The sequence below is a fragment of the Gossypium raimondii genome, chromosome 6, assembly GCF_025698545.1.
Source record: "Gossypium raimondii isolate GPD5lz chromosome 6, ASM2569854v1, whole genome shotgun sequence".
In the NCBI taxonomy this organism is placed as follows: Eukaryota; Viridiplantae; Streptophyta; class Magnoliopsida; order Malvales; family Malvaceae; genus Gossypium; species Gossypium raimondii.
Window position 1 is genome coordinate 39,051,283 of NC_068570.1, and position 21,582 is coordinate 39,072,864.

Sequence of the window (21,582 nt, forward strand, 5' to 3'; positions counted from 1 at the left end):
ATTCTTTCAGGCATTCCATATCGACAAATGATCTCCTTTTTCAAGAATTTACTAACTACCGATTTCGTGACATTTGCATATGAAGCGGCTTCCACCCATTTGGTAAAGTAATCAAAAACCACAAAGATGAAACGGTGCCCATTCGAAGCCTTTGGTGATATCGGCCCAATAACATCCATGCCCCACATAGAGAACGGCCACGGAGCAGTCATAGCATGCAGAGGTGAGGGAGGTACATGTATCTTATCTTCATAAATCTGACATTTATGACACTTCTTGGCATAGCTAACGCAGTCCCCTTCCATAGTAGACCAATAGTAACCAAATCTCATGATCTATCTGGCCATTGTAAAACCATTTGCATGGGTTCCGCAAATGCCCTCATGGACTTCCTCCAGGATCTTTCTAGCCTCTATGGCATCTACACATCTTAACAGCACTTGATCTTTCCCTCTTTTGTACAACACTTCCCCATCTAGGACATACCCAATGGCTATTCTTCTCAGCGTTCTCTTGTCGTTTTCTGTCACTTGATCAGGGTATCTTCGATTCTTCACATACTGTAGTATACTCTGATACCAAGGATGATCATCTTTCCCCTCTTCTTTAATGCTGCAGCAATGAGATGAAGCTTCGTATATGCTCATCTGAATAGGCTTTATGATTTCTAACTTGTTCACCTTAATCATCGAGGCTAGAGTAGCCAATGTGTCAACCATTTGGTTTTCCTCTCGTGGGAGATAACAGAATGTAATGTTATCAAATTCGTCAATCAATTCAAGAACCAGCTCTTTATAACTGATCAACTTAGGGTCTCTGGTTTCCCACTCTCCTTTGAGTTGGTATATCACCAACGCGGAATCTCCATACACTTTAAGCACTTTGATTTTACGTTCAATGGCTGCACGAATACCCATAATACATGCTTCATATTCTACCATGTTATTTGTGCAATCGAAGTCCAACTTGCTAGCGACAAGATAATGATCTCCACTTGGGGATACCAAGACTGCCCCAATTCCGTTACCTGTAGCATTTGAAGCTCCATCAAAATTTAACTTCCAGATGTGGTCTAATCGAGGGTTTTCTTCAGTGTTTGCCACGTACAATAAGTCCTCGTTTGGAAAATCAAAGTTCAAAGGCTCATAGTCTTCCAAGGCTCTGCTGGCTAGAAAATCGGCTATTGCACTTCCTTTTATAGCCTTCTGACTTACATACACTATGTCAAATTCAGAGAGCAGAATTTGCCATCTAGCCATTCTCCCATTTAAAGTAGTTGATTCCATAATGTACTTTAAAGGATCCAACCTTAAAATTAGCCAAGTCGTATGATATAACATGTATTGCCTTAGTCTTCGGGTTGTCCAAATTAAAGGACAACACAACTTTTCAATAGACGACTACCTCATTTCACAATCAGTGAATTTCTTGCTGAGATAGTATATTGCTCTTTCTTTCTTCCCTGTTTCGTCATGTTGGCCCAAGACGCATCCCATGGAATTGTTAAACAGCGTTAGATATAATATCAATAACCTATATGGACTAGGCGGTGATAGTATTGGAGCATTAGCCAAGTATTGTTTTATTTTGTGAAAAGCTTTCTGACATTCCTCATCCCATTCCCCCGGATTATGCTTCTTCAGAAGGCGAAACACTGGATCGCATTTCTCAGTCAATTGTGAAATGAACTGAGCAATGTAGTTCAACCTTCCTAGGAACCCTCGAACCTATTTTTGGGTGTTTGGAGGAGGCAAATCTCGTACTGCTTTAACTTTATTCGGGTCAATCTCAATCCCCTTCCTACTGACTATGAAGCTTAACAACTTTCCTGATCTGGCTCCAAATATGCACTTTGCTGGGTTGAGTTTGAGCTGAAATTTTTTCAGTCTTGAGAACAATTTCCTCAAGACTCGGAGATGATCCTCTTCAGTTCTAGATTTTTCAATCATATCATCAACATAAATCTTAATTTCTTTGTGCATCATGTCATGAAACAGGGTGACCATTGCCCTTTGATACGTTGCTCCTGCATTCTTTAATCCAAAGGGCATTACTTTATAACAAAATGTTCCCCATAGGGTAATGAAAGTGGTTTTCCTCATGTCCTCCGGGTGCATCCTTATTTGATTGTATCTAAAAAAGCCGTCCATGAAAGAAAATAATGAGTAGCCAGCCGTGTTATCTACCAAGGTGTCAATGTGCGGCAGCGAAAAATTGTCTTTTGGACTCGTCTTATTCAGGTCCCTATAATCTACACACATCCGTACCTTTCCATCCTTTTTGGGAATAGAGACGATATTTGCTACCCATTTTGAGTACTTTACCTCCTTTAAGAACCCAGCATCGAACTACTTTTTGACCTCCTATTTTATTTTCAGCACAATATCAGGTCTCATTCTTCTGAGCTTCTACTGAACGGGTTTGCAATCCTCTTTTATAGGTAAACGATGTACCATAATGCTAGTATTTAGCATTGGCATATCCTGGTAGTACCATGCAAAAACATATTTGAACTCTCGGAGTAACTCAATGAGGTCATATTTCGTCTTTGCGGTGATATCAGTTTTGACTTTCACCTCTTTTCCTTCCTCTAGGCTCACAATTTCTAATGATTCCTTATGAGGTAGGATTTGCTTATCCTCTTGCTCCACCATTCTCAACAAGTCCAGAGATACACCACGGTCTTCGTCATTTTCAAAGTCATGAGATCCTTCCAAACACATGTCTTGCTCAAAAAGAGACTCCGTGTTTGAGACAACATCATTCATGTCATTGATATCTGAGGACCTATGGGGATACACCAAAGAATATACAAAGTATAAATTTATGAATAATTATTTGCATGATTAGGTTATAAATGAAAAAATACTTGGAAAACAATTAATCAAATGGAAGATATTTACTTGCTTGGAAAGAATAAAAGAATAATTGCTCGAAGTGAATGTAAAGATGTATTTTATTAGGATAAAGATATTCAGACTTAAGCCTACTTCACAAAGGATTTCTTGTCATTCTTAGGCTAAAAACAACAATAATGTTTTGAACATTACTCTGCATAAGCTCTAAAGACTACAGGTATTTCTTCCGTAGTCCAATTGTTTAGCTCACTCCCAGGTTCGTATGGGCCGATCTCCAGCAAGGACCTTCTTTCAGTTGTCTCTATAGCATTGATATGAACTTTCTCCAACATCTCTTCAATGCCTTCACTTTTGGACACCCCTCGCTCAGGGTAAATAAACCCACCTGAGACAAAGGATTTAGATATGTGAGGGAAGGTCAAAGGCTCCCACTTGACTTCCTCTCCGCTTAGTCGTGCCCTTCTTCTCTCCTACCTTTTCTCCACTTCTTTTCTCCTTTGTTTCATATCTGTCCTGTAGCCTAAGCCAAAACGATCAAACTTTCCCTTCATCATGGGTGCCTCAACCCTTCCCTGAAGGTACTTTCCCAACCCTTTTCCTGGCGAAGCTCCTCTTCCAACCATCAACTGTAGACCCATCTCAGTAGTCTTGGATAACTTTGGTACTGTTATCCTATTTCCTTCAGTGATAAACATTGCATTCACAAATTCCAAGGACCGGAAAGAACATTCCACTGCCTCATTATTGGTCTCTACATAAGGCGCATCACCCGTTACCATTGCGATAATATCCTCCTCCTCACTTATTGTCACCCGTTACCATTACTAAAAAGTCCACCTCATAAGTAATTGGGCCAATTCTTAACATTATTTCAATTCTTCCTACAACTCTTCTTTCTGTTCCATCAAATACCCTTACTATATTCTGGCAGGGTTTCATATGTGAACTGTCCACAGGTAATCGATTAAGAGTGGACAAAGGCAATACGTTCAATGCAGATCCATTATCAATCAAAACCCCCGATAATGTGTCCCCCTGACATCGGGTGGTAATGTGTAGAGCCTTAGTAGAACCCCTACCTCCAGACAGTATTTCATCATCGTTGAAGAAGATAAAATTGTCAGCACTTATATTGTTGACCAAACGATCCAATTTATTGATTGAGATATCCTCGGCCACGTATGTTTCGTTTAGTACCTTCATCAGCACATTTCGATGTAGTTTCGAACTTAGAAGTAAAGCTAATACCGAAATACGGGCCGGTTGTTTGTGCAGTTGCTCCACAACACTGTATCCATTATGTTTTAAAAACTTTAAAAACTCATTTGCTTCCTCTTCTTTTATTGGTTCATTTACCAATGGCTCAGATTCCACTGCCTTCCATTTCCTCTGTTCAACCATCAGAGTCCTTTCTCTTTGTAGTTCTACTCGAGTGTCATAACGTTTCCCATTACGTGTATAGGAACCCCTTTCCTGGTATTATTTTACCATATTGCCCTCAACTTCTTTTCCTGAGATTGTCACATTGCATCCGTAATTCCACGGGACCATTTTGTCATCCTTATATGTGAAACTTGACGGTTTCGTGATTACAATTTTTGGTGTTACCTGAGCCCTAGCCTCATTACTCTTAGGGAGTGAGATAATAACTACAGGATGATTTATTTTCGGGGTCCCTGTTCCCGACTCTATCGCGCTTATGCTCCTCCTTTCTTCCGCATCCTCATAGAACCTCATCTCCTTATTATCCATCATGCTTTGAACCAAAGCCCTGAATCCTTCACATTCTTGGATTTTGTACCCTGTTTTACGGTGGAAATCACAACAATTTCCCATCTCATACCTTTCCTCTAAATCTGAAATAACTAACCCTCTTTTTGCCATCTCTTTCCATACCCGTTTCAATGGAGTTCTTACTTCAGCGATGTCAGTCTTGGCTCCTTCCCCCGTACCCTCGCTCAACATATTCACTCCCTTATCATCATGATTGGGCAATGGACCTTCTGTGCTGGGTGAGTCATCAAATTTGACAACACCCAATTTTATAAGTCCTTCTACGACCTTCTTGAAAGCGGTACAATTTTCTATTGAGTGTCCTGAAATCCCCGTACGGTAGTTACATTGAGTGTTCATGTCATACCATTTTGGATACGAGGGTTGTAGAGGACTCAGGTAACGAGGGGCAACAACATGTGCATTAAATAACTTCTGATACAACTCTTTATATGTCATTGGAATGGGAGTGAATTGGGGCTTCTCGGTATTTTACCTCATTCCAGATTCTTGTTTCAATGAGCCTTGTTGATGAGCAACCATCTTCCCTGATTGATTCACCGTAATTGATTTGTTGTATGTGTTCACATTGTTTACTTCACATTCTCTTTTCTTTAAAGCTGACCTTCGATTATTCTACCTACCCTTTATTTTTCCACTTTTAATAGCATGTTCAATCATTTCGCCATTCATGATTATATCCGCGAAACTCTTCGAGGCACTTCCTAGCATGTGTGTGATAAACGGCGCCTTCAATGTGTTGATGAAAAGCATCGTCATTTTTTTTCCAAAAGTGGTGGCTGAACTTGAACCGCAATCTCTCTCCACCTCTATGCATACTGTCTAAAACTTTCGTTTGATTTCTTTTCCAAGTTCTGCAAAGTAATTCTGTCAGGCATTATTTCAGATACATGACTGTATTGTCTCATAAAAGCCTACGCCAAATCCTTCCAAGTGTTGATTTTGGCCCGGCTCAACTGGTTATACCATTTAGACGCCGCTCCTGTAAGACTTTCCTGGAAACAAAATATTAATAATTGATCATTATTAATATACCCCGTCATTCTCCTGCAGAACATAGTGATATGGGCCTCGGGGCAACTGGTCCCACTATATTTCTCAAATTCCGGCATCTTAAATTTGTAAGGAAGCACCAAGTCTGGGAGCAGACTCAGATCTTTTACATCTATTCCATGATAGCTTTCAGTGTTTTCTATCGCCTTAAACTTCTCTTCAATCCATTTCCATTTCTCCTTAAACTATTTTGGTAATTCTTCTTTTTCTTTATCTTTCTCAGCTACTTCATCGAAGTCCGAGACAGCAAGGTTAACTGGGTTTTCACCAGGGTTAGAACCTGATCCAGCTTGGGAGTTCATTGGTATTGGAGTATCGGCCTGAAACCGTTGAGGCTTTATTGAAACAGAGGATCTACGCGGCGGTATCTCAGTCTGAACCTGCGCATGCGGAGGTGTAAAGCCTGGAGGATAGGTGGGTCTAATCCTGTCTTCTTCTTCATCATTGATCATAGGGCCTTTCCCCTTATTTAATCCTTTTAATAATTGCGTCAGCTCAGTCATCATATCCTTTTGAGTCTCCAGCATCTTTTCTGTCATGTCCTGTTGAATTTTTTCCAATTGTTCCTTTATTTGTATCTGAAACTGATCTTGCATTTCCTTTTGAAGTCGCTCCAACTTTTCCAATCGTTGATCCATAATTTTTGACTTTGCACGGGTACCGTAGCGGTGTTTGGTTGATGAGTTTCTGTCGGTTTCTAGATTAACTGAAGTACAATTTTAACCAATTAAAACCCCTTTTAATAATCTTAAATGCATATGATGTGATGCAGATGCATGAAATGAATGCAAAAAGGAGCATCAATTCCGATTCAATTTCTTTTTAGAAAACTTTATAGATAAACAAAATTCTTTACATAAAATGGATTACAGATATCGCTTTGCCCTAATGCTCAGAGCTCTAACTTCTTTCAACAATGAAGCTAACTCTTGACCCCGATCCGATTCTAGTTCGTACTTTACACTTAAAACATTAGCCTGAACCGCTATTGTTTGCAAATGATCAGCTCCCGAACCTCAGCAATATCTCTGCCCATAATGTAATCCCTGTTCTGAATTTGATTCTGCGAATGATGAAGTTGCTCCCTCCAACGCTCTTCATTTCCTTCTAAAGATTCGATCTGTTGCCTACAGCCTTGTAATGTGTACTCCAATTCTTCTATCCTCTTATTCAATTCGTCAATCTTGCAAAGACTTGTCCTTAATTCCACTACAGAATTACGACCTCTATACACAGCAAGCGACTTCTCGAGTTCCGGTATTCTAGCTTTCAGGTCCGCTTGATAATTTTGAGTTTCTAAAAACTGTTACTCTAAGGCCTCTCTCTGAACTTGAGTCTCCTGGGACTTTCTTTCCCACCGATCGGCTTTGCTTCTTTCTTCCTGGATCTCCTGTCGCCATTGCTCTGAAGTCTTTCCCAGCCTGGCAGTTCTCATTGATACTCGTAATTTCTTGTAGTCCGTCTTCAAGCTATCGAGATCCTCCTCTACTTTATTCTTCCCCTTCTTTAACTTTTCAGCTTCTAATTTTTGGACATCGACGTCTAGCCTCAAGTGCATCTTCTCTTCTTCCAACTGTTCTATTTTCTTTTCAAGCTCTAAATTCCTCTTTTCAAAATATTGTTTTATAATCTCTAACTCTGATGGGATCACTTGTAGATACTCTTCCATTGGTCGAGCACTCTCCAAGTTTAACTCCGGGATGTTATCATTAATTCTTTTACGTCGCCACTCACCATACTCTAGAGTTGTCATCGAACCTACAGCTAGCCTTTTCATCCTGTGAACCTGATTCCAAGCCTGAGAAATTTCCTTCACCTTTTTCTTGTAATTGTCTCCTCGGTACGAGAACTCACATTGAGCTAAACCATATGTTGCCGGCACAAACTGTCTCGAATTGTATTGTCTTAGGACCAGCAAAGGTGAATATCCGACGGCTCCCTAAATCCCGAGCAACGGAACCCAGTCGAAGCTTTCACAGCGGTAGAGAATTCCATCAGGAATCAACCAAGGAGCTCTCCATTCCACATCATCCTCTTGAAGATTTTGCAGAATTGCTATCCAATTTTTTTCTGGGGGTAGCCACTATTTCCTTTAACGGGGAATAATGCTGAGAAAAAACCCGATACGAAACTTTGTCCACCTTCTAGAAATGACTATGGAACCAGGCTATCAACAGTTGCGCACAACCTATAAATCTACCTTCACCAGCTCGCCTACACGCATTCAAAGATCTAAACATTTCAGCCAAAATCGCAGGAACAGGTGTGACCCCTTTACCCAACCGATTAACAAGATCTGAAACAGCTTCGTCAACATGCCCCAGTGCCCTCGGGAAAATCACTAATCCGTAGATACTCAAAGCGAACACATCAACCTTCTTTTTTTCATCAGGATGTGCTAGGATCAAGTCTCGCAAATTCCTCCATAGGATACATTTACACTCGCCCTTCTGTTTAATCTTGGCCATGATCCATTGTTCACTCATTCCCGTAATACTCATTAATTTATTCCAAAATGTTGGGACATACGCGGCTTTGGAATATGCTTTATCAACCTGAAGCCTAGGGCAGTGGAGTAAAGCCGTATATTCCTCTACTGTATATTCCCAAAAGTAAAAAAACTATATACAGGATTCCAATATTGAGCAAGAGCGTGAAACAGTCATTCATCCACCTTGATGCTAAGTAAATACGGCAAGTCCCCATAATTAGAGTAGAACAACTGCTTAGTTTCATCATCCCACCGATCCCCAATCTCACTCAACTCCTGAAGGATATTTTGTGTCACACTAATACGAGTGTAGTCCCAAAGCTCTGACATATAATCCTTAGCTAGACTGTCTCCCTTTTCCAATTGCATTTTCTCTGACCATATACGGATAATGGCATTGTCTTCCACTTTATCAAGAAAATCTTTTTCCATGACAATTTTCTAATTTGGTAACCGAACTCGAATCGACACTCCTTGAAATATGCAATGACATACAACATATCAACAAAACGAAAACAAGTCAGTATAACACCACAACAATTCAAAGCAAGTACAAGAAAACCAAGCACCTATCCAGGTAACTGCTAGAGGTTGGAACAATTCTAACCAGGTTGGTTTCTTAAGTCAACTACATGAGGTTTGGTTCTAGAGTCAAGGTACCTGAACCAGCAGATTCCTCGATCTTCACCCATTATAGGCTCATATAGACCGAGTTCAGTTCAGGGGAATACATTTCCCTATGGCTGCACGGAGATGAAAATCTCACGAAGACATAGGTACGGATGTATCCCGAAAGCGATTCACTATCCTGTACGGAGGTGAAAACCTCACGAAGGAGTAGCTTCTCACTCCTACTTAAAATGACAAGACTAAACAGTCTTATGCAATATGATGCGAAAATATACAACTCAATTTACAATAATCATGCAAGAAAATGCAAAAATTGTAATTTTTCAAATCAATTTTCGACAATAAGACAGAAAACAATCAATTTTAAGGTTTGACTCTCTTGGTTTCCCCAGCGGAGTCGCCAAGCAGTCGAAACCATTTTTTCAAATTTTGAAAAATGTGGATCGACTTTTAAAATAAAACGGGAGTCGCCACCGATATTTTATTGTGGTGTGATCATCACCTTGAAAATAATTTTAGGTCTGCAAATTTTGAGAAAACAGGTTCAGGAGTCGGTTACGCACGAGGAAGGGTTAGCACCCTCGTGACGCCCAAAATTGGTACCGAATTGATTGTTTAATGTCTTAATGTCGAAATTTTGAAAAGATTTTAAAATACGATCCTTTGAAAAGAAAATTTTAATAATTGAATTTAAAATAAGACTTACCCACTTTAAAGAAATAAACCGTCACACTCAGTGAGTTAGAGCGGAACAATTCAATCTTCGAAGTTAGATTCATCCTTTCTAAAAAAAATACATCTTGAGAAGGATATTTGGTTATTTAGATCATTCGAGAAACCAAAACCCAGTAAGTTAGGGTTCAATTTCCTTAAAATTCCTAAACACCAAATATTTCTTTTATTTAAAAACGAGATAACAAAATGTCATATCCAGTAAGTTAGGATCCAACATTTTGAAATCTAAATAATTTTGTTTTTAAAAATGTACGTCTTAGAAATAGATACTTGATGATATAAATTCATCGAGAAGAATTGAAGCCTAGAAGTTAAGGCACAATTCTCTCGAGGATTATTTAACACCAAGCCCATTTTTGAATTTTGAAATGAAACGATTGGATAACGATACATATGATGTAAAAGAAGAAATACAATCTACGTTTAAACTAAGAAACAATTAAATAAGTGTTATACCAATACCAATATTAAATTTAACAACATCAGATAAACTTGAACACTAATAAATACACGATTAATAAATCCAATAAAATAAAAATGTTTAAACAACTAAATGATTATGTTTAAAACCATGTAAAAGAAAAAGGTTTGAAGTTAATACCACGCTTGAATACTAAATGTTTGCATATGAAATATATATATATTTACAAAAGAATCATATAATTTTATAATGAAAATAAGATTTAAGTTATTCTAAAATTCCTCATTTAAAGAGATAAAGTAACTAATAGATATATTAGAAAAACTATGGAAACAATTATAATACTAAATTTGAAAATAAAGTATACAATAAAATTTTGAAATAATATTTAATGAACTTAATATTTTCAAAATAATAATTTGCAAGGATTTGTGTATTATTTTCTAAAATTATGCTAATAAAAGGAAATTTGAAAACAATATTAAGCTAAATATCAAAATAATGTTAAAAGATTAAAAATGAGAATTAATTTGCTTAAAAAATATTTTTGAAGATGAATTTAAATATGATAAAACAATTTTAAGAATGATACAATAATTATAATAAAACATCAAAAGTAGAATTTAAATAGAATTTGACATAAAAACACTAAATTTAATAGATAAAATTAACAAGTTCCAACTAATAGTGTATAATGGATTTGAAAGTATTGATGATAAATCAAAATAATAATTTACTAAATTTTAAAACTATGGTAACAATATATTTAAAATATTATTAAGAGTTAAATATCAAAACATATGTCAAATTTTATAATAAATGAAAGTAAAACTGATTCTATTTTTTAGAAAAAATTGTTGAAGTTAGAAAGGAAAATTTGATTTGTATTAAATTGAAATCGATTTTAAAATTAAGGGACTAATCAGGCAATTAAACACAAGCATCAAAATAGTTTCAATCATCCACAAAACGGTGCCGTTCAAATCTGGACCTAAATGAACACCGAAACAAATATATGGTACAAATTACAAATAAATAAAAAAATCAAATTACAAATGCAGTAAACGCAGAGGGACCCGTCGCATAAATAAACCAAACGCTCATAATCGCACGGATCCTTCCCGGACCGGGTCACCGTTTGGTTCGGGCCATCGAACGATGCCGTTTCAATGCCATTGTTTGGGCTCTGAACGGCGTCGTCTGAATCCTATACTTAAGGCTAAGTAAACCTTAAAGGAGTGTCGTCTACATTAAACAACCTAAACTAAAGCAAAAAACTCTGCGCCGTTTTGACGAAGTGACGCCTCGGGCCTTTACCCATTCTCCAACTCCGATTGCGACGGAGCATAAGGAAGATCGACCACCAGGTAAGGTTTCTGAACCCCCCCCTCTGTTATTCCCTCCTTACTAATAATCAGCGAAACCAAAACGAAAAAAGAAGAACGAAACAAACTGTGAATGAAAAAAAAGAAGAAAAACCCAGAAAAATCACCTCTTTTCGAATTTTTCTCTGTATTTCAATCGCGTAAGTAGTAGTACCAATCCTCCTTTCGGTTCTTATATCCTCTTTTTTAACCGAAAAATCGTCGAATACAATTGAAAAAAATAAAAAAATAAAAAAAATAGAAAATCCCCCCATTCGTTCCTCTTTGCTGTGTTGTCTTCATTTTGTTTGCAGGTGAAATCGTACGGGGGCATGTACGGAGGCCAGCTAGGAGACGCACAAGCGCGTGGTGGCACAAAGACGCTTGGGGAAGCTTGGCCATTCTTGCTACTGGAGCCAAAGTCTTTGAAGGCTAGGGTTTTCAGATTTTAGTCTTTAGGGCTTAGGTGTTGATTTTCTCTGTTTTGGGCTGCGAGTATTTGGGCTTGGTTTTTGGGTTTAGGCTAGCTAGGTTTGGGTTAAAGCTGTTTAGGCTAATCGGGTTTGAGTTAAAGCTGTTTTTTTTTTGGATAGTGGATTTGGGCCATTAGGCCTGCTGTAATGGACTGTGGACATTTTAAGATTTTGGGTTTTTTTATTATTTATTTCTAATTTAGGCCGGGTAAATTTGGGTTATTACAATTAGCATAATAATTTTATTTTAAATTAATTTAATAATATTAATATATACTGAATTTTACCTTGTTATGAGTTGGAATGTATATGGATAGTCCACTCGATGACGTAAAAATAGAAGGTGGTACCGAGCCCATGATGTAGTAGTAAAAGGCAACCACCAATTTTAATTTTTTTGGTTTCATCGCCTGACACATCTCCTGGTACAATGTCGCCAACACTGCGAACCCTCAACTGAATTCGTCAGCCTGTTTAAAATCAACGAGTTTCAGCAGTCACTTTAGATGTACAAGGTTTCGTGACTTATCAGACATCAAAATACCTCAAATTATCTGAAGGATGTACGCCCGAGCGTGTCATACTCTTCTCTCTTCAGTAGAATCCTCCGCCAGCTCCGCGAAATTATTTCGTAACCAGGCCATTTCAATCCGAACCTCCAATAATCATCTCCAGTACCACACCCAAAAGTTTGAAATAGATGGTCCCCCAATTAGTAGACTGAACAGACCCAATGACTATTGATCTGTCCACATGTAGCCCCAACTGTAACTGCACGTCCTCTAGAATGATAGTACGCTCATCGCATGGAAGATGAAATGTGTGTGTATCTAGTCTCCACCTCTCCACCAATGCACTTATGAGTTTTGGGTCCAACTTACACCTTCAGCCTAAGTAGGCCACGTGGAAAAAATTAACTTCCCTCAAGTATGTTTCGATAAATGGTGATGGACGACCGGATAGATTACGAATAAGACATTGCAAAATTTGATCTTCCACCTATTTACATAATAAAAATAAAAATATTAAGTTCAATTATAACTATGAAATAAAAAAATAAAAAAAAGTAAATTTTTTAAAAATTTATACTTACCATTTGCAATTGATTGATGGAGATGTACTTGTCATCAAGACAGATTAAAGATCTGGCCATTACTAAATTGAACATGAATAAATTTTTAATAAAAATACTATTTATTGGAATTACTAATAAAAAAATATTAACTTAGATAAAAATAAAATTTAGGATAATAATTTGAGAGTTTTTTGAGAATTGTGAGAAATTTGAGAAATTAGGAGAGAATTTGTGAGAATTGTGTGAAAATTGTTGGGGGTTTATACTTTTTTTTTGGACCGTTGAGGATTCAATGGCTAGTTCAAATAGTTGTTGGAGTTGATTGTTGGAGCACGGGCAAAAGGCTACCCACGTGGACGCTTTTTACAAAAACGCTTCCACATAAGTGTGTTTTACCTGACATCAGCGGAAAAAAAAGGCTGAACTAGACGTGCTTTTTTGCGTTTCCCCTGAAAGCGACACCAGCTCAGCGCGTTTTTATGAAAACAGACCATTCCAGTCAATTTTGAAAAAATTGGCCCATTTCTGTAATTTTTGTGAAAAAAGGACATTTTCTTGACAATTGATCTATCTCATTACCTTAATTAATATTAGTGTTAAAGAAACTGTTAAAATTTACATTAATATCATTTTTAACCAATAGCATGCTATTCCGTGTCAAGAAAAAGTTAAAAAATCAAAAATAAAAAATATATTAAAAATCTAAAATATCCAACTTCCCATTTTAGAACTTAGAAAACTATAAAAATGAAAAGAATTCATAACATATTTTTGAAAATTATAAAGATATTTTTAAATTAATGTAAAAATAAAATTTCCTTTAAATAGAAAAAAATCATTAATAATGGAACCCTCCTAAAATTTCATTAAATCAATTTTAGTTTTTTTTTAGAATTTTATGAATTCTTTGAAATTTTAGGGTTTTCTTCAATTTTTAATGAAAATTTTAAATTTAAGGAATTTTATTTTTACAATAATTTTTGTTAATTTTAAAAAATATGTTATGATTTTTTAGTTTCAGTTTTGTAATTTTCTAAGTTTTAATGAAATTAGTGTGTGATTGGATTCATATTTCATGATTGAGATGCAAAGCCTCTTAAGTCAATATGTGTTTACAATTTGATTTTAAGGTTTGTGAAATCAAAGAAATTTTTAGATGCAAACCCTTTCCCAATCCACGTCCAGGGAGGATTATAGCGATTGGATTCTCAGTCGCTTTCCATAAAACATGTTTCTTTCGATTTTTGAATAAAGCTGTATTCATACTGTAGTATTACTTTTGACTTCGCCTACGAAGAATAAACTTTTTTTTACTATTTATAATTTGTTTGAAAATAATAATATTTTGAAGGATGAGTCATATAGTTTCAGAAGTGCGTCATTACTTTACGAGGTAGTCACTTATGACTCTTAAATAGGGGTAAGTAAAACTCGATTCGATTTGAAAAAATCGAAAAAAATTCGAATTTTCAGTTAAATGAATTGAGTTGTTCGAGCCAACTCAATTTTTTTTGAATTTCGAGTTCAAATCGAGTTGATTTTTCGAATTCAAATAACTCGAATAATTCGAATAAATCGAATATCAAACTATAATATTTTACATTTTACCCCAAATTCCCAAACCTTTTTATTTTTCCCTCAAAACTTTTACTCCTTCCCACTTTCTCCCCAAAACTTTTACTTCTCTCCCATCCCAACCTCCTATCTACCCAAAATCCATTTCCCACCAAAGTTTTACTCTCCCATTTACTTTTCCTCAAAATTTTACTCCCCAAAACCCTCAAAACATTTTATTTTTCCCCCAAATTTTTATTCTCTCCCACTTTCCCCCTAAAACTTTTACTCCCTTCCCATCCCACCACCCAATTTTTTTTAATATTTTCCCTCCAAAATTTAACCCCCTATTTACTTTTCCTCAAACTATTACTCCCCAAAACTTTTTATTTTACCTCTAAACTTTTACTTCTCACCCTTTACTCCCAAATAAAAATCAAAATTATTTAAAAAAATTCCTAAACATAAAATAGTAATAATTTTATTTATATCTACTATTTATATTATTAAATTAAATTTCACATTTCACATTATTTATATTATTGAATTTTTAGTCATATTGAATATTTATATTAAATTTGAATTTTAATGATGCCATAAATTATTCTTGTTAAAATTTTATATTGGTATCAATTTCACATTTTATCTTTAAAATAACTTTTATTAAAAAAATCACATTTTACATTTAATATATATTTTAATTCCAAAATACATAGTGACAAGAATCTGAAGATAATTGAAACAACTAAGCACGCAAAGAAGTTAACCCGTATAAAAAATATTAATAAATAAATTATAAGGTGATGAAAGTTAATAAAAAAAATTGATTACGGTGGACAAATTTTATTACGGTGGGTGACAGTGGTTACAAGGACCCAAAATTATTTTTTAAAATTTAACTCGAACAAATATATTTGATTCGATTCGATTCGAATTCCATCTCACTCAACTCGATTCGAGAAAATTTCAAATCAAATTAGGATAATAAAATATGATTCGTCAACTCGATTAACTCAAAATTTTTTCATTCGATTCGATCGAAAGCTCACCCCTACCCTTAAATAATACTTTACAATCTTTTGTTATACTAATACTTTTTTTCTTCATCCCTTTTAAACCTTTTAGTTTTTAATTCAATAAAAGTTATATTTTCCCTCTAAAAGCAATAATATAATTTAATCCTTTTTTATTTTCTTCTTTCAAAATTTTATAATTTTATCTCAATCCAATTTCATCCTTAAAATGACCAAATTTTAAATAATGTTGATATAATCTCTCTCAATCGAATTTGTAAGTGATATATGTGTACCATTTAATATTTTAACAATTCAACTGTTGAATTTATCAAAATATTTATATTTATTATGCATGTAATTTTTTAATCAATCCAATATCTATATAATATTGATCTAAAATATTGTCTAAATTAATATATAATTAATAGTTGAAAGTTTTTTTACATAAAATGAATAATTAGAAAATTTTAATTTATACCAAACTGATTTACATTACTAGAGCATGAAATATAACAATTAAATTAATAAAATATTAAATATATAAAAATTACGAAAAATATAAAACCATTAAATTTCAAAATTTTACATCACATAAATGATAAAAGCATGTGTAATTTGATCTATTACAAGAAACAAGGGAAGAATATAAAATCTAACACCAAAGCTTCTCTCGGAAATATCCTATAATTTCTTAGCTATTAAATCAGTGGTCAACGCCTATAGATGAGATCTGACCATTCCATTAACATTTAAAAGTATTGTGTCAAATTCATAAATATTTAATAGAATATATAAATCAGTCCAAATTTTATAGACTTTAATTTATTACTTTTAATTGGATTAGTATTTAGTATATTGATATTATATTGTTTTTTTTAAATTGATGTATAATTTTTTAAATATTTATTTGTTTGATATTTTATAAGACATTATCAAATTCTTTTCTTTTTAATTTTCAATGTTTTTATAAGTGGAAAAAGAAAATTAAGATCAGAATTAAAATATAGAAACGGCCCAATTGGAATGCTGGAATTAAAATATTTAATTAGTGATTTTAATTTCTTTATAAATGGATTTTAAACATGGAATTCCACAAAATTTCTTCCAGTTTTCCTTTCTCCAATTTTTCTATCCATCTTTATACATACAAAGCTTTTTACATACCGAATTAACTAACTCTTTAATTACAGCATCATCTACCTATTATCTTCCCTAAACAAAATCCAATATTTAATTAATGTGTCACATAGTCTAGAACGTAATTCAGATTTTCAGTAGAATCGCACGATATCTTGAATCAGATAAGCTATAAATATAGATTTCAATTAATTATTTAAGACCCTTATAATAATGATTACGTTCATCCTCAGTGGACTTTGCTAGCTTTGGTTTTTGCTTCTCAAGTATAACAGATTTTCTATACGTCTCACACGTTATAATTATAATTATAAATTCCCGCCCAAAACACTCTCTCTCGAGAGAGAGATAGGACGAAAATTTTCACGAAAGGGCGATGATCGACCGATGCAAGGTCTGGGAAACTTTCAAATGTGAAAGTAACTAAATCAAATTTCCCAGAATCTAAACAAATGTGATCGATGGATGCGAGGTCTGAGAAATTTTCAAATGTGAAACTTCGCCCCCTTTCTTCCAAAGTCATCAGTCGTGAAGAAAGACTGAAATATGAGAAGTGGCGAAGAATTAAAATCTGAAATATTAAAAAACTGAACATTTATTGAATCTTCAACTTATTACAAAAGAATATTGTTTGTATATGTTACAACAGGTTTCCAATTTTACCTGCCGTTTAATTACTTATTGTCAAAGTGAGTAGACCATTTTGGTTTTCTTACAAAGAAATGATTCCATTTGGAAGAACAAAAAAAAATTTGTGGTTGAAGGCATCGAGTTATGCCTTAAAGAATGAAGGTATCTTCATACTTCTATACTATATTTATTCACGACCCTGAAGAATATATGTACTTCTCCTGTTTGCACTCTCAGCTTCCAGCTCCACTAAGTTCTTAAAGACAGCTTCAGTTGCAGAATTCAAGAACTCCGACCAGTCCCTACATGCCCAAAAATGGAAAAAAAAGAAGAAGCAAATTTAGATATTCATTCAATGATTATATAATAAGAGAACAATATTTCATTTAATCGTTCATAGTTCATAGTTCATACCCTTTTGAAGTGTCAAATGTAAGTCCGACCGTATATTTGGCCTCCTCAAGAGCCCGTTTAAACATTTGCAGTTGCTCACCTGAACGTATTCCATAATCCATAACCTGAAGCTGAGAAGGTTTCACATCACAAAATATTGGAATAACCCTTTTCTTATTCTCCATTAGAAGGGCGAGCTCTTGAAGGCAAAAGTAGGACTCGCAATAATTGGGCGAGAAGATTGCTACACCTAGTTTACAATCCCCAATAGCCGGCTTTATTTTCCCGAATAACCGATCACCAGGCTTCATGTTCCTACTATCCAAAAAAGGTCTTAAACCCAGCCTGAATAAATGATCATGAAGCAAACCGGCAATGGTTCTTTTGGTATCGATTCCTCGGTGGTTAATAAAGATGTCGCAAAGGGGTCGAGTCTTTGCCGCTGCTTGGATTGAATTTCGGGTTCGAACTTGAACGAGTTTACGGCACAAGTTCTTGGCAGATGAAGAACAGCTCTGCTGCATTTGAGGAGAGGAGTTAATGATATAAATGATAACAATAATATGTTTGTTTCAAAGGGAAAATAGCTTTGATTCAAATCTGTATAAATGGTGAGAGATTAGAGAGAGACAAAAGACGTCCGTGAGATTTAAGGTATTTATAGGGTTTAAAACAAAACCAAATAATCTGATAAAATATTTGTTGAATGGGCTAAATTTCGATTTTCAATCGAAGAATAGTATAAATTCTATGGGTTTTTGTTTGACATCATACTGAGTTAAAAAACGAAAGCATTCAATCACTTGACCTCTCAACCAATTTCGTCCGTCTTGGTATAATCCTTCAAACACGTTTAATATATAATTTTTTATCGTGTTCTCGGCTTATTGACACAGTCTCTCTTATCAAAGATCGCATTAGTATAATTAATATATTTTAATTGGACCAAAAATACTAAAAGATGGAATTCACCTTTTTCTTTTGGGCCCTTCCAGAGGTCATTAAAAATTGACATGCTGTAGGGTATTGGCTCTTTTTTCTTTTCCTTTTTATCCTCTGTCTAATTAAAACCAATTTTTGGTAATACACAAAAGTGATCAAATCAAATAATAGTGATAATGACTACCTCGGGGTGATACTCAAGTGAGGATTGGATCTTTGATCATTGATTAAGGTCGGAAAGATTTTTACCATCTCACTTAATCTCTTGTTTATAATTTACAAAGTAATGATTAATGAGTTAACTAATGTATTTGTTGTGTAATCAACAAGTGTTTAGTGTAATAGTAAGTCGCATTATACTTGAGGTGCAAGTTCGATTCAAGGGTGAGTATTTGATCGAATCGAATCAAATTGAGTGAAAAATTTCGAGTTAGTCGAGTTGACGGATTTTATTTTATTATTCTAACACGATTTATAATTTTTTTTATAATTGAGTCTAGTAAATTGAGATTCTAATTGACTCAAGTTGAATAAATCTTTTCGAGTTAAATTAAAAAAATCATCCATATTGAAATCTTATTGACAATATGACTAAATTTCAAGTTAGAAAACATAAATACCATGTTTTTGAAAGCTCTTTTAAAACAAAATAAAAGAAAAACAATTAGTATGAAAAATTTGATTTTATGATTTTACTTCTTCAAAGCCTCAAATTTATCGTTTTGGATTTAAAAAATATTATTTAGCATTTATATATTTAAAATTTTTAGTAATTTTAAATTTTGAATATTTATTTATAAAATTTTGGAAAAAATATTTTATAATATTTTTTTACGATTATTTTGAATTTTTGTAATTTTTTAGAAGAACCAATTTGCATATTTTCAAAATTGAAAGGGATCCAAGAGGTATATACTTCAATCTGTTATCTGAGTTGTAAAATTCAACTCGACTTAAACTCAAAAAACCGAATTACTTATTCAAGTTGATTTGAAAAAAAATGAATAACTCTATTCAATTAACTCAAAATTCAAAAAAAGAAAAAAAAAGAAAATCAAATTTTTTGAATCGAATCAAGTTTTGTTCACTGTTAGTTTGAACCTTGAATATGACATTGTTGGGAGGTACAGTCATGGTCCCGAACATGGACCATAAAACGAACATGTAAAATACAAAAAAAAAAGTGATGTGATGCCCTTTATCTTTCTAAACAATATTTTGTTTTTGATTTTATTTATTCTCAACCATAATAAAATTTTATTAAACCTAAGCAATTTAACTAACCAATAGTAGAAATGCTAAAACAAGCACATCTAACAAACTATAAAATACCTCAATTCAAAAGACACACACCTAAGCAAGCAAAAAAAAAAAAAAAAAAAGAAGAAAAGAAATGCAAGTTCTACCTAAATGTAAACAACTTATAAACTCCTAAAAGCAACGAAGCACTGCAACAAGAACACTCCATAAAAGCACCTAAGGTTTAATTACACAATAGCTAAACTAAGTAAGAGAGCAAAACAAAACAACATGAAAACCATAAATCAAGCACACTCTTTAGCATCATCAATATTTGCAACTATGAATCTCCTTGGCAAACTCCAAACATCATGACATTGGTAAATGCTACTATTTGGCATATATTTTAAATCCCTTCAAGGCATAAGCATGCAGAAATAAGATGATCTTGAAATTCCTCACTGAGCAGTTTCCCACACCATCACCTACTCACCTAGAAATTACTTCAAGTCTTTATAGATTTCCTACTCAATTAATATTTTCCAGTCTCGCAACTACCTCTTATTCCGCCCTAGTTGCACTATTTTTTTTTCTTTGAGCTCATATTTCTCCAGCCTCCTTGTTGATGTCCTAATTCCAATATGTAAGTGTCAACCTCTTCAATATTTCTTAAATCTCTAACATCATCCTCCGTTGAAATAGATTTATTGGTAAACTCTAACACATTTTTCCCTATTGAGCCATTAGCCTTTGCCTTTCCTTCTAATTTGTTTTTATTTTATTTTTTCTTTCGTTGCTTTTTTTTTTTGAAATCTTTAAGTTTTGTAAACCACACAACATTATTGTCCAACCCTTTTTATTTGATCCAACTAATCTCTCTACCAACTTCATTTTCAATCCCCAAGGTTGTATTAAAGGTACCCTAACACCATTTCATTAGACTTTGAGTGGTTGCCTTATCACCTATTATGTTGTCTCCATTAGGCATGTCATTTACCTCATAATTCATTTCAAGCTACCTATTAAAGGTATCCACATAAACTAATTTATCTTGGCTATCACACCTTACATGAAAGTTGTCTATGCGTTATGAACATAAATGAAGTCAATTTTCATAAATTGAACTTTGTACATATTGTTGCCACACAATAATATAATGCATTCACCAATTTTGGCTAAGCGCTTTATTTTAACAACCATAAAGGCTTAGCTCATATCATTGGAATTTCACATATCCACATATACATAAATGAGATCTCCTAATAATGAACTAATTGAGCATGGTATGATGGTTCAAAGCATGAGCTAGGATCCCAAAACAAACTAAACTAACAATTTTGCATTCCAATACAAAATCCATCGACCAAAGGTAGAAATCAAATAATCATTGACCAAGCCAAGACTACCCTTCCTCTTTCATATTCTTCAAAGTATCATAGTCATCAAATTGTTGGTGCTAGTTTTATCTCTCAACTACAACGCCAATTGCAACTTAACGAATAACTAGTAGTAAAATAAAACTTTCCTTTTATGGATTGTCATATTTTTTACTCAAACTTCTTGGACCTTTTATTTAATGGATCTTAAAGTGTGTTTACATCCCATTAGTGAAGCTTAGAAAATTGGTTATGAGGTGATTATATTGAAATGATCTCCTCAATGTTAACATTCATAATAATTAGTCTTCTATACAAGGGAATTTGGATTGTATTGAAAGTCTTTGATTTGAATGTTAACCTAAGAACCTTATAAGGTGATTACAACATTAGAAAATAGA

The 21,582-nt window shown here is 34.2% G+C and overlaps 2 protein-coding genes across 2 annotated transcripts; both read right to left on the reverse strand.

Annotated features, from left to right (window-relative positions):
* Positions 1 to 335: 335 nt before the first annotated feature.
* On the reverse strand, positions 336 to 3,637 carry LOC128041735 (uncharacterized). Its single transcript, XM_052632037.1, has 3 exons — positions 3,391 to 3,637; positions 3,109 to 3,243; positions 336 to 1,219 (listed from the first exon to the last, which is right to left on the reverse strand). The coding sequence occupies exons 1-3, from the start codon at positions 3,635 to 3,637 to the stop codon at positions 336 to 338; spliced, it is 1,266 nt and encodes a 421-aa protein (XP_052487997.1).
* Positions 3,638 to 17,246: 13,609 nt separating this feature from the next.
* LOC105772414 (TIR-only protein) lies at positions 17,247 to 18,398 on the reverse strand. The gene is made up of 2 exons (XM_012593686.2): positions 17,646 to 18,398; positions 17,247 to 17,533 (listed from the first exon to the last, which is right to left on the reverse strand). The coding sequence occupies exons 1-2, from the start codon at positions 18,146 to 18,148 to the stop codon at positions 17,419 to 17,421; spliced, it is 618 nt and encodes a 205-aa protein (XP_012449140.1). The 5' UTR covers positions 18,149 to 18,398; the 3' UTR covers positions 17,247 to 17,418.
* Positions 18,399 to 21,582: the final 3,184 nt, after the last annotated feature.